The 15,564-nt window shown below is 38.2% G+C and overlaps 1 protein-coding gene across 1 annotated transcript in view; it reads right to left on the bottom strand.

The window, feature by feature from the left end:
- Window positions 1–12,007, bottom strand: part of LOC106091345 (uncharacterized) — a 28,034-nt gene extending 16,027 nt beyond the window's left edge. Inside the window, exons 1-3 of the mRNA XM_013257836.2 lie at window positions 11,643–12,007; window positions 11,208–11,574; window positions 10,919–11,140 (exon numbers count right to left, since the gene is read on the bottom strand). Of these exons, the coding sequence (XP_013113290.2) occupies window positions 10,919–11,140; window positions 11,208–11,574; window positions 11,643–11,944 (891 nt within the window). The 5' untranslated portion in view covers window positions 11,945–12,007. The remainder of the gene's footprint in view (window positions 1–10,918; window positions 11,141–11,207; window positions 11,575–11,642) is intronic.
- Window positions 12,008–15,564: the final 3,557 nt, after the last annotated feature.

Genomic DNA, 15,564 nt, shown 5'->3' with positions numbered 1-15,564 from the left:
GGAGCTATATCCAAATCTTTTCCGATATGGCCCATTTGCAATCCCCAACGACCTACATCAACAGTAAGTATCTGTGCAAAATTTCAAGCGGCTAGCTTTCGCGTTCGACCGCTATCGTGTTTTCGACAGACGAACGGACGGACGGACATGGTTACATCGACTCAGAATGTCGAGACGATCCAGAATATGTATACTACATGTGGTCGCAGATCAATATTTCTAGATGTAACAAACGGGATGACTTTCAAAAATTAAAAATGACTACTGCCCGAAATTTGTCACAGAAATATTCATAATACCCATTTTGGATAATTTTTAGTAAATTTCCTGTGGAGGCTACTTACATTGTTAGGAGTAAAAAATATTTTGCATGGGTTAGGGGAACATATGGAATAATAACATAAAATGTGCCCTAATCGGGGTTCTGGGCTTTAGAATTTGAGAACTTGATGAGTTTTTTTCAAATTTTTAATAAAAAACTAGTAAGGAAGGTCAAAAGTCGGGCGGTGCCGACTGTATAATAGTCTACACCTACACTATAAGTAAACTGTGGGACCTATATCCAATTCTGAACCAATTTTAATGGACCTCGGCGAGCAGATATGTTCAAACTGTAAAAGCTACGGTTGACAAATGACAACATTATGGCAAATTACCAAAAATCTGACGAACATATATATGGGAGCTATATCTAATTCTGAACCAATACGAGCTAACTTTTCAGTTATCTAGTAGTCGTCGAAAGCATTGTGGAAAATTTTGGCAAGATTGATCAATAAATGCGCTTGCAGTGGCTCTTGAAGTGAAAATCGGGCGATATACATATATGACAGCTATATCTAAATCTGGACCGAATTCTATGAATTTCGCCAGTTATATTGAGAGTCATGAGAAAATCCTTCCTGCAAAATTTCGAAAGAATCGGATAAAAAATTATCATTTTTTGCAATATTTCTCAAAATCAGACGAACCTATATATATGAAAGCTATATCTAAATCTGAACCGATTTCGAGAAAACTCTTCAGATACTGTGGCAGTCGTCGAGGAAAGCGTTTTGCAAAATTTTTGGCAAGATGGATCAATAAATGCGCTTGCTGTGAATCTAGAAGTTAAAATCAGGCGATATATATATGAGAGCTATATCTAAATCTGAACCCATTTCCATGAAATTCACCAGTAATATTGAGAGTCAAGAGAAAATCGCTCCTGCCGAATTTGAAGAAAATCGGTTAACAAAAGACCATTTTATTGCAATATTACTGGAAATCGGACGAACATATATATGGGGGCTATATCTAAATCTGAATCGATTTTGACCAAACTCTATGTATATTTTGGTAGTCATCGAGGAAAGCGTTGTGCAATATTTTGGCAAGATTGGTCAATAAATGTGCTTGCAGTGGCTCTAGGAGTGAAAATCGGGCGATATATACATATGAGAGCTATATCTAAATCCGAACCGATCCATGAAATTCATCAGTAATGTCGACAGTTGTTAAAAAATCCTTCCTGCCAAATTTTGAGAGAATCGGTTAACAAATTACCATTTTATTGCATTATTATTGAAAATCGGACGAACATATGGGAGCTATATCCAGATCTGAAACGATTTTTTCCATTATCAATAGGCTTCGTCTCTAGATCGAAAAAACATGCCTGTACCAAATTTGAAGATGATCGCGTGAAAACTGCGACCTGTACACAAATTAACATGAACAGACAGACGGACATAGCTTAATCGAATCAGAAAGTGATCCTGAGTCGATCGGTATACTTATCAATGGGTCTACCTCTCTTCCTTTTGGGTATTACAAACTAATTCACTAAGTTATAATAACCTGTACCACAGCAGTGGTGTAGGGTATAAAAACTATCGTATTGAAGCAAGTTTTGTCAGTAAAGAGTAGTCAATGAAAATCCTTTTTTGAACCAATAAATGCAAAAAAACCCTTTTTCCCATTTTTTGACTTCCAAACTGTATAACTCTTAACTGAATAATCAGATGTGACTGCTTTTAGCGGCAAAGTCGCAAATGTGAAGTTTTATTGAAACACGTAATTTTAATAAAAGATTTTCTAAACTCAAAATTTAAACAAAGTTTTTTTAACAAAATTTTACTTCTTCAGCCCCTAAAGTGCGCAATTCTTACAAGATTTGGCTGAAATTTTACACAATGACGTCTACTATGATCTCCAATATTCAGTTCAATTATGTTCCGAAATGAACCATAACTTGATATATTGTTCCAATAACATGGCAATTCTTTTCTTTTATCATTAGTTTGCCTAAAAAGGGATACCGTGGCAAGAGCTCGACAAATGCGATCCATGGTGGAGGGCATATAAGATTCGACTCGGCCGAACATAGCACGCTTTTACTTGTTTGAACTTCATGTAGCCATGATTGGTTTATATTCACATTTTGGGAGGTGTTTAGGAGATGGTAAGGCCTCCCTTTCTTGAACCACACTTTTAATGTCATATTCGTATTCAACTTTCGAATTCTTTTCATTTCGGTCCGTATTGACATGATCGTCTAATATGCCTATTTTGGGCGGGTTTTGTGTGGCCCTCTAGGTACTTGGATCCAATTTTTAATTTTATATTCTTACTCTACTCGCGAATACCTTTTATTTGAGTGCCATCGTGCCCCGATCGGTCCACTTTTGATTTTGGGTAGTACTTTTGGCGTGGTTTTGGGCTCGAGGCGGCCACCTGGTTATTCTTGCTCTACACCTGAATACCTTTTATTTCCCGGCACGGGATAGTTGTGAGCACCACAAAGGTTGAAGCATTGAGGTCCAATCTCTGTGGTATTCATCGCTGTCACGACCTTACTTAGCTGCGAGCTACAGGTCGCGTCCACAGGTTGCGGATAATGGAATGCTCAATACGGAGTAGCTGCAATGGCAGTCACGAACAATCAGCGGTATTGAGCGAAGAGACCGGGCCGCACCGGCTCTTGCACAAACACTGTGTGCTGATGCTCTATATAACAACGTGAGTTATTGGCGCCTTTAAATAACCAATGGCCACCCTGTTCCCACGGCGATCGGTCCTTTGGACCGGAACGAGCTTGGTCATCTACAGGAGTTTGGCGAGGATCGCCACCTCCACATGAAAATGTGGCTACAACAACAACCTTTTATTTGAGTCCCATATTACCCCGATCGGTCTACCCTTTATTTTTGCGTGGTACTTTTGGGGTAAGGGGGAGGGTCCGCTCCCCACAATCTGTGAACATTTCAAGAAAATCGGTAAGGGACATACAAATTTATGCATTGAATAAACAAACAACTATGACTTCTACTACTACATTTTCCATTATCATTCCATTAAGGAACAAGAGATACTTGGGGATGTTCTTTCATATCAATGAGTGCAGTCCGATTAAAGTTTAAGCTCAATGATAAGGGGCCTGCTTTTTTATGCCAAGTCCGAACGGCGTGCCGCATAGCGACACAGATATTTTAACACGGCAGGATATCTCACAAATGTAGCCAGCATTAAAGCCCAACAAACATACACAATATCATTTTTTATATGTATAGATGGGGTCGCAGATCGATATTTCATGGTGTTACAAACAGAATGATTTGGTTAGTATGGTGGTGGGTATAAAAATTCTCCAGAACGGGAATAAGTCAAGATTATATTAGTGCAGCTTGCAACTCGTTTTTTTAGCCGGCTCAGATAAATAGACAAGGAAATACAGTCATATCGAGTAAAAGTGTACGGATTCCCAAAATTATATTACTTCCACACTTTCTTTTATGAATCAATAAAAAATGTGGTCCTTTGAATTAGCAATACAATGTGACAGTTATCCTTTATTCGAAACCCGGTCTTAGGAAAAAAACGGTTTATTGATCACCCTAGTATATCCCCATCTTACGGTTGAAGGCATATAATTTCACGGAAACTCATCGCCCAATAGCTTTCAGTTAAGCCAACAACGTTAATTACATACTACACTCTTTGAGCTAATCACGCCAATAACAGGCTTCAAAATTCTTAATACTCTTTTTATTGAACGTTTTGTTAGTTCGTGGAAAATCCGCTTAAACTTCTTACCACGAAGAATATATGTGACAACCGAAAGGCGTTAAATTCTCTACATACTCCAAAGCATTCTTGGCATTAAGGAGGTAAGGCTTTGTCTCAAAAAAAAAACGAAAAACAAAATTAATGAAGTGCATAATGCCACCTTGTAAACTTTAAAGCCACACATACACTGGTATGCCAAAACGCCAAAATACATGCTATTCTGAAAACGCCCATAAAAACCCATCACTCTTTAATGGAGTAAAAAAAGGGGAAAAATTCGAAGCAAATTCTCCACAAAAAGGGAACGAGCGGCTATAAAACATGAAACACATGTCACAGATTTGTTCCTTTTACAGAAGCTATGTTTTCAGCAAATTTGTTGCCTTCAAACGACAAACTTACTTACGCTGAATACTGCGACCGCCAAACAACAGCGCCAGACTCCATACTACTTAGCCGACTGACTGGCTGGCAGAGTAAGCGCTTGGATGGGACTCCAATGATTCTGTTTGGAGCCTCATTGTGTTGATTACAACTCATTTTGGGTGGTACAAAACATTATGCAAAAATTTCTGCCTGTCTGTCCGCATGTCGCTCTGTGTCTTTTCTGCCTTACCGAAATGAAATCCTCCATAAAATAATGATGTATATGTTCGCAGTCTGCTGATGGAGGGATTTGCAGTGTACTGCACAGTGGGTCAAATTAGAACGAATAACAAATTCAATGTGTTGTTAACAACTCCACATATACGTAGCTCCAAAATTTCAGGTTGGACTCCCAGGGAAAACAGCGAAAGATAAATTTCACACTTAGTCATATCCTTACTGATGCTGGCAATTTTCTAGACACGGGCATAAATATGGTCTTAGTTTGGTTCGTCTGATACACACCTCAAGTTCAAAATCGTTTTCATCTTATATATAAAAATCAATTTGTGTTTGTTTGTCAGATTGTTTGTTTGCTTGCGTGTTCCTTATAGACTCAGAAACGGCTGAACCAATTTTCTTGAAATGTTCCCAGATGGTGCATAATGATCCCGTGGTGAGTATAGGGTACTAAATTTTTTGATGTCTGAAGGGGGGCGGACGGAAATGGGTAGTGCGATTTAAGCCAAATTTTGTGTGCTCTTTTAAAGTAATCTAAAAACAAAATTTGGTATCCAAATTTCGGATAGGATACCGAGGGGGGCCGCCCCACCCCCTAAACTTACCAAATATATATATAGACCAATCACGACAATATGGAATTCAAATGAAAGGTATATAAGATAAGAAAACATATCTTATATCCAATTGTCGGACTAAGTGTTTGGAGTACCAACCCAACCCCCAATACACCCCTAAATTGGATATATTTACCGATCATGGCAATATGGGACTCAAATGAAAAGTATTTGCGAGTAAATAACGAATCTGATATCCAAATGTGGGACCAAGTTTCTGGGGGTCCACCCCTTCCCCTTCAATGAATCTGATATTAACATTCGGGACCAACTTTCTAGGGGACGTGTCACCACCATAACAACCCCCAAACAGGACGTATTTGCTCACTAAGACAATTTGGTTCTTCAAGTAAGTGGAGCTCGATATTCATAGTTTTTAGGGCCCATACCCCAAACCGGACATATTTGCTGGCATTTGCTATAAGGGATTTAAATGAAAGATATTAGAGTATAGAAAACGAATTAAATATCCAATTTTGAGGCCAATGCCAATATGGGGTTCAAATAAATGATATATAGATATGTGAGAATAAAGGACGTTGATGATATATTGTATTTTCAGGGCTAAGTGTTTGGGGGACCAACCCACTTCCCAATACACCCCTAAATCGGGCATATTTACCGACCATGTCGATGTGGGGCTTAAATGAAAGGTATTGGGGGGCAGAGCAAGAATTGCTACCTACTTTCGGGACCAAATATTTGGGGGTCTACCCCTCTCAAATGAAAAGTATTTGAGATTAGAAAACGAATGTGATATCCAATTTTGGGGCCATGTGTTTGGGGGACGCCTCATCCTGTAAACTTCCCTTAATACCAATAAATGGTATTTGAGAGTAGATCACGATGCTAATATTTTTTTTAAGGCTAAGTGTCTGGGGGAACTCCTCACCCCGGAAAACACCCCTATGAAAAAATGTACCACCCATGGTAGTAGAGCACGAAAGTCGTACCCACTTTCGAGTCCATGTTTCTGGGGTCCACACCACCCCCTTAACCCACCAACCACCACCACTTGGTCCATCACAGTATCTACATAGAAGTCTTTAAAGAATGGTGTACATCTAACCTCAAAACTTAAATTACCTTAAACGCTCTGAGCGAATTCAGACACCAATATAGATCATATGGGATTCAGATATGGCATTTATATTGTTATACTGTAAGTCTAGCGATAAACTTATACTATTTCCGTAGCATGGAATTTCACCAAAAGCTCTTTAATTGTCGAAAGTAAATATTCAAAGGATAATTATTTTCCCATAATAAGTAAAATATGGCGCAGCGGAGCGGGCCCAGTTCAGCTAGTTATCCATACAAATGATCTTCCTGCGCTAATTTCATACCCGCATCTTTCACGCAGGTCTAACATGGGAACTACGCCGGATCCCTTAAAATGGCTGATCTTTCCAATATTGCCTAGCGCATTTTACATACTATTACATCTCTAGAAGTCGACAGTCATCCTGTGCTGACCTACAACTCAAGCCCATCGATACCGGCCAAACTAAACTGGTAAGCATTTCAATGTAAACTCTTAGTCAATAAAGCGTGTGGTGTTTCGCCCCCTCTTTAACTGATCTCCCAAATTGATTTCTCAAGTAAGGGAAAGTCTCGTTATCAACACAAGTCTCCAAACCCATTGTGCAAAGCTAACTTATAACATGTTTACGAGCATGTTAAGCAAACATACACTTTGACAGCTTCGTTTGGCTTTATTTCTTCCTTTTTGTTTAATAAAGAACCAAACTGAATAAGTCTGAAGAAATGTGTTTAATACGTCATCACAAAACAAAGGAAATGGATAATTGTATGGCTTTGTATGTTGTGGGTGATTCCACAAGCTCCCGAGAAAGGGCATATGTACCAATTCTGTAATCCTCTCAAAAGATTAAAATTTTGTCATTTTTTCACATTTCGTGAATATTGAATTTAATGCATTTTTCTCTGAATAATTTACTAATCGACTAATAGTCTGACAATGACTTTTTGCCCGTGTGCCATGCAACTAATAGTGATTAATTAAATTTGTATGGTCATTGATAATTACTATTCGTGTTTGATTAAGAAATCAAGATTTAGTGCATATTCCGCTTGAAACGTGTGTTTCTGTCATCAATCGTGTGGTTAATTTTAAGTTGTATAGCGGTCTGGTTTTAATTAATGCAAATTTATGGCATTTTATCTAAAGTAGTGATTATTGCAACATTAGCCTTATAATAGCGAATCAGTGACTGATTTATGTATTGTTTTCCTTATGAATTATGAGATTATTTTTACACTCAGAGAAAAATTTGAACTTTACTCATACATTTTTTTGTCACAGAAGCACATTAAATTCTCTGCTCCAACGTTTCATAAATCCAAGGGCGCGGTAAGCTTTACCAACTGCCATAGAGATATGGTTCGTAAAGTTTAACAATGGATCCATAAGTTACCCAAGGTCTTTAAATAAATCGACTGATTCTAGCTCATCGGATCCGATAAAACAATTTGTGATAAAAGGATTTCGTCTTGAAAAAAGCATTTTTGCATTTTGAAATATTCAGTTGCATAACATCACCACCATTCATAAGAGAGATCAAGATCGGACTGGTGATAATACTGATAATCTGGGTCATTAAAAGACCTAATTTTCACATCATCGGCAAAAATAAAAATATTAGAATGCTTCATTATGTTAGGTACATCATTAATAAAAAACAAAACAAGATCGGGTCGAGATGGCTGCCTTGGGGAACACCGGATTAAAATTTCACATTTTGGTACGGCCAATCATATATGAACTTAGCCATTTTAACACCGATAAACTGAAACTACATAAATCTAATGTCATCATCAGAAGTGTATGATTAACCTTATCGAACGCTTTACTAAAATCCGTATATACGGTATCAGTTTGTATATTGTCCCTGAAAGCATCGTTGACAAGACATGTAAATTCCAACAGATTTGATATGGTTGAGAGTGATATCCTGAATCCGTTTTGAGAGTAATGAGAAAGCCCGATGAGAAATAGATACAGTCAATATCTTCTCCATTATCTTGGGAATAGCTCTTAGTATGTAGATACTCCTGTAATTACAGGCATCATTACGACTGCCCGTTTTAAACAATGGCATAATAAAAGATTTTATCCATATCTGAGTCGACCTGGCCAAGCCTGTCTAGCCGCTTGAAATTTTGCGCAGATACTCAATATTAATGAAAGTCGTTGGGGATTGCAAATGGGCCATATCGGTTCAGATTTAGAAATAGCTTCCATATTAACCGATCTCCCGATTTGACTTATTGAGCCCTCACATGCCGCAATTTTTGTCCGCTTTGGCTGAAATTTTGCATGCGGTGTTACGTTATGACTTCCAAAAACGGTGTCAAGTACGGTTCGAATCGGCCAATAATCTGATAAAGCTTCCATATAAACCAATCTCCAGATGTGACTTTTTGAGCCCTTAGGTTAGGTTGAAATAAGGGTGCATATATTAATCCGCCTCATGCCACTATGGACATACACCTAGGCCAGTCATCGGCTTGTTGTGTGCTCTAAAAACTATAAAGTAACCTCTAAAAAGAAAATTTTAGGTTAGGAATTCCGTGCTACTTACAAAATCTTTAATTGTTTTCCATGCCCTGCCCTAAGTTGGTTCATGTCTGGTATGGTGTCCCCACCTAAGTGCCGGTATCTGTTAGACGCGAAAGCCGGGCAAAGACAAAAGAAATGCTCCAACGTCTCATCATCTTCCCCGCATGCCCTCCCGTCATGATACCAATACTGACTTCCTTCTTACTTCCTTTCAGTAATAGTCTCGTCTTCTCACGATCTGCATCCCCCCATAGGATTAGGATTTTCGCCATCCTACCGACTGTTTAGCTGTTCATGCCCAGTCGTCGCCCACGCTCTTAACTCCGTTATGGCCCGGCACCCAAACGATGCGGATTTTTCCATTCTCGGAGAAGGCTCTAATCTCCTTCTTACACTGCAAGACTGTTCGTTATCTTACCGTCCTGGTTCTTATTGGTCTTATGGCAATTTTACTGTCCGAGAAGATGTTCACACTCGACGACCTCGCGTTAATACCACACCACCTCACGCGACCAGTGATCGTCCGCCACCTCATGGATAGGCAGTCTAAAACAAATCTCAGTCCCTGGGTTCTCAATGTAGACCCCACTCTGTCCTCTAGCTTTGATCCATCCGTGTAGCATGTTCTTCACGACGGTAATATTAGTTTTCCGTCAATTCAAGACTGTGCCGCTGGCAGCAGTGCCTCGCACTCGACCTCAAGGTTCATCTCAGGTATCCGATCGGAAACCTCTTCCCTTCCTTTCAGGTTTCCTATCGTCACCTCGATTATACCGCGATCCAATCTCCCATCGTCTTAAGTCTCATAGCCGCAGTGGCTGCCTCACACTTAATCTGTATATCAATAAGTCGGATATCTAGAATAGTCTCTGGTGCCCAAGTGGGCTCGGCATTTCGAGGTTACGGCTCGTTTACATATAGCCCTACATCTGTGAGCCTTCTTAGTACGCTCCTGAATGTGACACTTTCAATTTAGTTTCCTGTCCAAGATCACACCTAAGTATTTGACATTGTCAGATATTGAAATCGTCTTATTGACGAAACGTGGTGCTTTAAATTGGCCCACCTTCGTCTTCCTCCTGAAGGGGCATATTTCAGTCTTCTCTGGGTTAACATTGAGACCCCTGGGTCTAGCCCAGACATATGCAATATGCAAGACCTTTCGGCCCTTCTGCATAGACTTCTTGAGTCCTTACAAGTCGTAATTTTTGTCCGATTTGGCTACAATTTTGCAAGTATGTTCCGTTATGATTTCCAAGAACTGTGCCAAGCATGGTTCGAATCGGTCTATAACCCAATATAACTCCCACATTAACCAATCTCCCGATGTGACTTCTTGAGCCCTCACAAGCCGCAATTTTTGTCGGATTGGGGTGAAATTTAGTATGTAGGGTTCTGGCATGACTTTCAACAACTGTGCCAAGTACGGTCCAAATCGGTCTATAACTTGATATAACTCCCACATAAACCGATCTCCTGATGTGACTTCTTGAGCCCTCACAAGCCGCAATTTTAGTCCGATTTGAAATTTCGCATTCGATGTTCTGTTACGACTTCCAACAACTGTGCCAAATACGGCCCAAATCAGACTATAACCTGATATAGCTCCCATATAAACCGGTGTTCTCGATTATCCCTGTTCGGTTCCTAGAAGCTTTAATTTTTGCTGGCATAACATAATTTTGGTATATAGAATAAAAATAAGCGCTTCAACTTAATTTATTTTGTATACATTTTTTTTCCATGGGGGTGGGTTCCCCAGATTCGCTCCGGCCGAAGTTATCACGCTTTTACTTGATCTGGTTAGAAGAGACTTATTCATGTTAATATGCTGATATAATCTAGTTAATGATTCATCATGTATCATTAAATAACAACATTACCGACAAACTTCAGCGTATTTTATTGAATCTTATAATCACACTATAATTCCGATGTCAACACTGGAAACCAACTTACTTACCCTTCCAAGAACTTTAAGCTCCATGTGAAACAACTATTTTTTATTTCTTATCCAATAACTGTTGACTTAGTCTACAACCAATTTTCTAAATGAACCTCCTACTCCAAAGAGCCCATCCAAATCGAGAGGTTTTCCCGGACGCAAATTTTCATCTGTCCCATATTGGGCGTTCTCTTTAAAGTGTTCACGATATGACTGAATGTGTTGATAAACTTCCCGAGTTAGTTCAACACAATCACCATTTTCACCGCCCATATGTTTAGGCAAATATGCTAAAGGTATGTGTTGGGTCAATTCCTCAATGTTCTTGCCTAAAATATAGACCTGCAAAATAATTGAATATCTTAAATTATTTCAACTTATTCTTAATTCAAACTCGGCTCGGTCTTACCCTTTTACGCAACTTTTCTGATAAACAAGGTAGCAAGAACTTAAAAAATTGCTGCGCAATTATTGGAGCATAAGCGAAGATAATTCCGCGAATGCGTAACGGCATAGACTTTTCCAGATACGAAGCCGACTGCTTACAAAAAGTTGGTGTTAGCTGCAGATAATGCGCCAAGTTGGATTTTCTCAGGTCAAATAGGTAAATAACGCCTTGTATGGTGGCATGTGGATCGTTGAGTAAAGCCAACTCAAACATGGGACAGGTGGCATATAAAACTTCCTCCACAGTGTTCTCAGTGTTGAAATTGAATTGTACAGCCACAATACGGGGACCAGTATCATGAAGAGGCCTGGGCAGAAACGTAAAGCAGCTGAAAGTTTAAAGTACAACATTTGTCATTACTTAAGTGTTAAAAAAAAATCGAATCTTAATACTTACCCTAAATTAAAGAAATGTTTAAATTTTGGATCATCCAAATCGGTTAAACCAAACATTTTGGGGTATTTTGTTTTCAATGAAAAATACAAATCAATTTTCTCTTTTGCCCTTTCCAAACTGTGTTTACAACCTCTCAAGAATTGTATGAGAAACTGATCATCCTTGCGAGCTCTTAGATATGGCTGTTGGTCAATCCAAGTTCTGAGGGCTGCCAAATCTTCAGGTATCCTAGACGGTATTTCATTCAACTCTAGTATAGCGATTTTTTGTAAATCCTCTGGCAGTGCTTTAATTGCTGTCATATTTCAATTACTTGCTAGTTTGGCTTTTGCGTTTCGAATGTTTTCAAATCATCCATATATTGGTGTGTGCTTTATTTGACTGACGTTGAGTTAAGATTCATTGTTATGGTTTGACTAATGTGGTGACATTAAAGAACGTATTCTGGAGTACTATTTCATTCACATGTGCCAAGCATACATAATAGGGACATATGTTAATTGAGTAAAAAAGTCATAAAGGCTGAACCAATCATTTAGAATACTTCATCATATGGTTAAGGTGTGAAAAAAGAGTATTATGTGATTTCAAGAAGACTTCAAGAAGAATATATCCTTATTATCTTAATATACTTATAAACTTTTTAATTCGACACACCGGCTTAATTCGACCTCAAGAGTCTCATATGTGCTAATTTTTAAGAAAATTCAATCAATAATTCGATATGTATTTTTAGAACGCATAACGAGCTGATTACTGGCTTAGGTGTATGTCCATAGTGGCATGGGGCGGATTACCATCCGCATCCTCCTTTCAACCTAACCTATGCATAAAAGACAGAAAGACGGACCAAATCATAGTGAAAAGTGATTTTGACTCCATCAGTAAACCTAAAAATGGGAATATCTCATCCCATTTTGAGTATAACATACAAACCCTCTTAGATATAATATCCTCTATCACAATATTGGTGTTCTAAGAATAATATACAGTTTTAACTGGGAGTCAATGAATAAACCAAATTGGTATACCCCCATCCTATGGCGTATACAATTTTAGTTGAATACGGTAGCCTATTGGTAGTATTAAAAATAGTCATATGTGCGTTAGTCATAATTGTAAGAGTATAATCAACTGTTTTTTACCAATTGTTTGAGAGTCAATATTTAAAAATGTACGTGTTCTTCTTGACAAATTTGATATTGCTCTGACACCGTATACGTTTTCTAAAAATAAGACTTTGGGAATTTGCCTTGAGACACAACAATCAATTGCGAAAACAAGTAAGGATGGGCTAAGTCGAGTAAAACCAACTTTTGATACCTTACACCACGTTGGGTATGTAAGCGTTAGTCATAGTAGAAAGTATTGTCAAAATATTGGGAAGATCGGTTGATAAAAATTCTTGAGTATATAGGGGGGCTATATAGTTAAATCTAAAGTGATTTCTATGAAATTCATCATCGATCTGAAGAGTCATAAGGGAATTTGTATTGTCCAAAAGGGATTAGGGTTGTTGTCAAGAAGACGTTAAAATATGTATATTACCCAGAACTTGGCTAAAAATAGCCTTTAGATAAAATAGACTGTGATGGAAGATATTGATATTGTGGTGGAAGTTGTTGACGGGAGCCGTTTAAGGGGCTAGCTAAGCAGTCGGGTGGGGGATCCAGACCTTTCTCATTCAACTGATTTCCACAATCTTGGACACAAACAAACATTTTATTATAGACTCCCAGTGAACGAAAGCACGATAGATCTAGACTTTGAAAACTAAATGAATCAAACCAAATTAAAATGAAACTCCCCCATTTATCTGGTATTGTAATTGACGCTAAAGAAACATAGGAGATAAAACAATTGGATTCACTGAATACATGAGAACCCTGGCCTTAAAACTCTACACTACCATGCAACTAATGGCCTTAAAAAAGTTGAGTGCCACTGATGCAACATCTACTTCATCTCTATAACACCACCAAGGAATGCTAAAAGAGTCTAGAAATCCATTTTAGATTATGTATCTACATTCAAGAAATTTCATAAAATTGACGCTATGTAAGCCAATGTCTTAAGAAATACGATCACTTGATAGAAATACATGGCTAGATTTACTTCGAATGTCAAAATGATGCAGATTTCAAGATGAAAGAAACGGAATGAATAGATTAGTGTACCCCTCATCCTATGATGGGGGGTATAAAAAAGTTATGCGTCAAAATAAATGCTTTCTGAATGGAGATATAAAATTTCGTCATATATGAACAAAAAATTTGAAAGTCTACATACCCCACTCATAAAACGTGTTTTATAAAATGAAATTTGTATGCGAATAAGTTTTTCCGCCATATATCGAATGTTGCTAAAATTGTTCACTCTGACCAGCAATGCCATAATTAGTTAAAATTTATTGGGTTATATCATATCATTACATTACCGTCAGTTTACAAGGGTGTGTAGACTTATCTGTGCCACTGTATATTACTTAGAATTAATTTAGAGAGTGTGTACTATATGTGTTTTGGGCACGTATTACCCAGCGGCGGAGTTCACGTCCTAAGAAGGCCTCTTTTCAAGTCTGCCAAGTCATTCTAAACAACTGTTAACTTAAAGAAAATTAAGGTATGAAGGGAAGTGATTATGGCATGCTACGTTCAGAGTAACAAAATAAAGCAAACAGAATGCCTGTTTACAGGCCTTCTTATGTAGGCCGCACTACAAATGAAAAATCAGAACGAATTTAGATTGTTAAACGGAATACATTGGCATTTACTGCATCAAATACGCCTGAATTCGCTAATCACCCTCTTCATTCCGCCGCTGGTTATGCGCTTGTGATATTACATAACTATGGAAATTTGGCTGCATTTATTCTCCTTTGGGCTACCATTATACTGCTCTTGTTTCAATGAAATTCTATTTCCTTCAACATGAAGTTTGCAAATTGTTGTAAAGGGAGAAGAAACACGACTGCAGTTGCGTTTCCAATTCATAAATGAAAGTGTTCCTATCTAGTGTGATTTCGTAGCAATCCTTTGCTCTGTAAGGGGTCATTATTAAACTGAGTGCAACTCATCATTAATTAATGTCCGGTAGGAATTCTAATGCTTAAGCCTGAAAGCTTTTGAGAATGGGCATTCAATGAATGTGGGGGAAAAGGTAATTTTCCAGATTATGACAACATTGAACTCATCACTAGGGAAGGGAATATGAACAACCATCGACCGAATAACAACAAGTAAAAATGCATTAAGTTTAGCCGGGCGGACGTTTGGATATATATTAAACCCTGGCAGATATATAGCTATATATGGTCCGATCTAGTCCAAACCCAGCACTGTTTTAAAATTCAGCAAAAAAGGTAAATAAAAAAGCCATTTACGGGTGAGAGAGTTAAATACGAATATAGTATTAACAAGGAAAAGCGTGCTTAGTTCGGCCGGGCCAAATCTAATATACTCTCCACCATGGATCGCATTTGTCAAAACACCAGTCATAGAAAAACATCACCTTCAAAATTTCAGGCAAATCGAATAATCATTGCCCCCTCCAAAGGTTCAAAAAGTCAAATTAGGAAGTCGGTTTATATGGCAGCTATATCAGGCTATATTCCGAATTAGGCCATACTTTGAACAGTTCTTGGAAGTCATACCAAAACGACATATGCAATCTTTCAACCATATTGGATACGAATTGTGTTCTCTAGAAGCCCATAAAGTCTAATCGGGAAATTGGTATATATGGCGGCTATATCAGGATATGGACTGATTTAGATCAAACTTGAGAAAGTTGTTGGAAATCAAAATAAAAAACTTCATGCAAAATTTCAGCCTAATCCGATAGGAATTACACCCTCTAGAGGCTCAAGAAGTCTAATCGGGAGATAGGTTTATATGGCGGCTATATCAGGACATGGACTGAT

Source organism: Stomoxys calcitrans, chromosome 5 (assembly GCF_963082655.1).
Source record: "Stomoxys calcitrans chromosome 5, idStoCalc2.1, whole genome shotgun sequence".
NCBI lineage: Eukaryota > Metazoa > Arthropoda > Insecta > Diptera > Muscidae > Stomoxys > Stomoxys calcitrans.
Note: the sequence above shows the minus strand (reverse complement) of the source record. Positions and strands in the feature narration are given on the sequence as shown.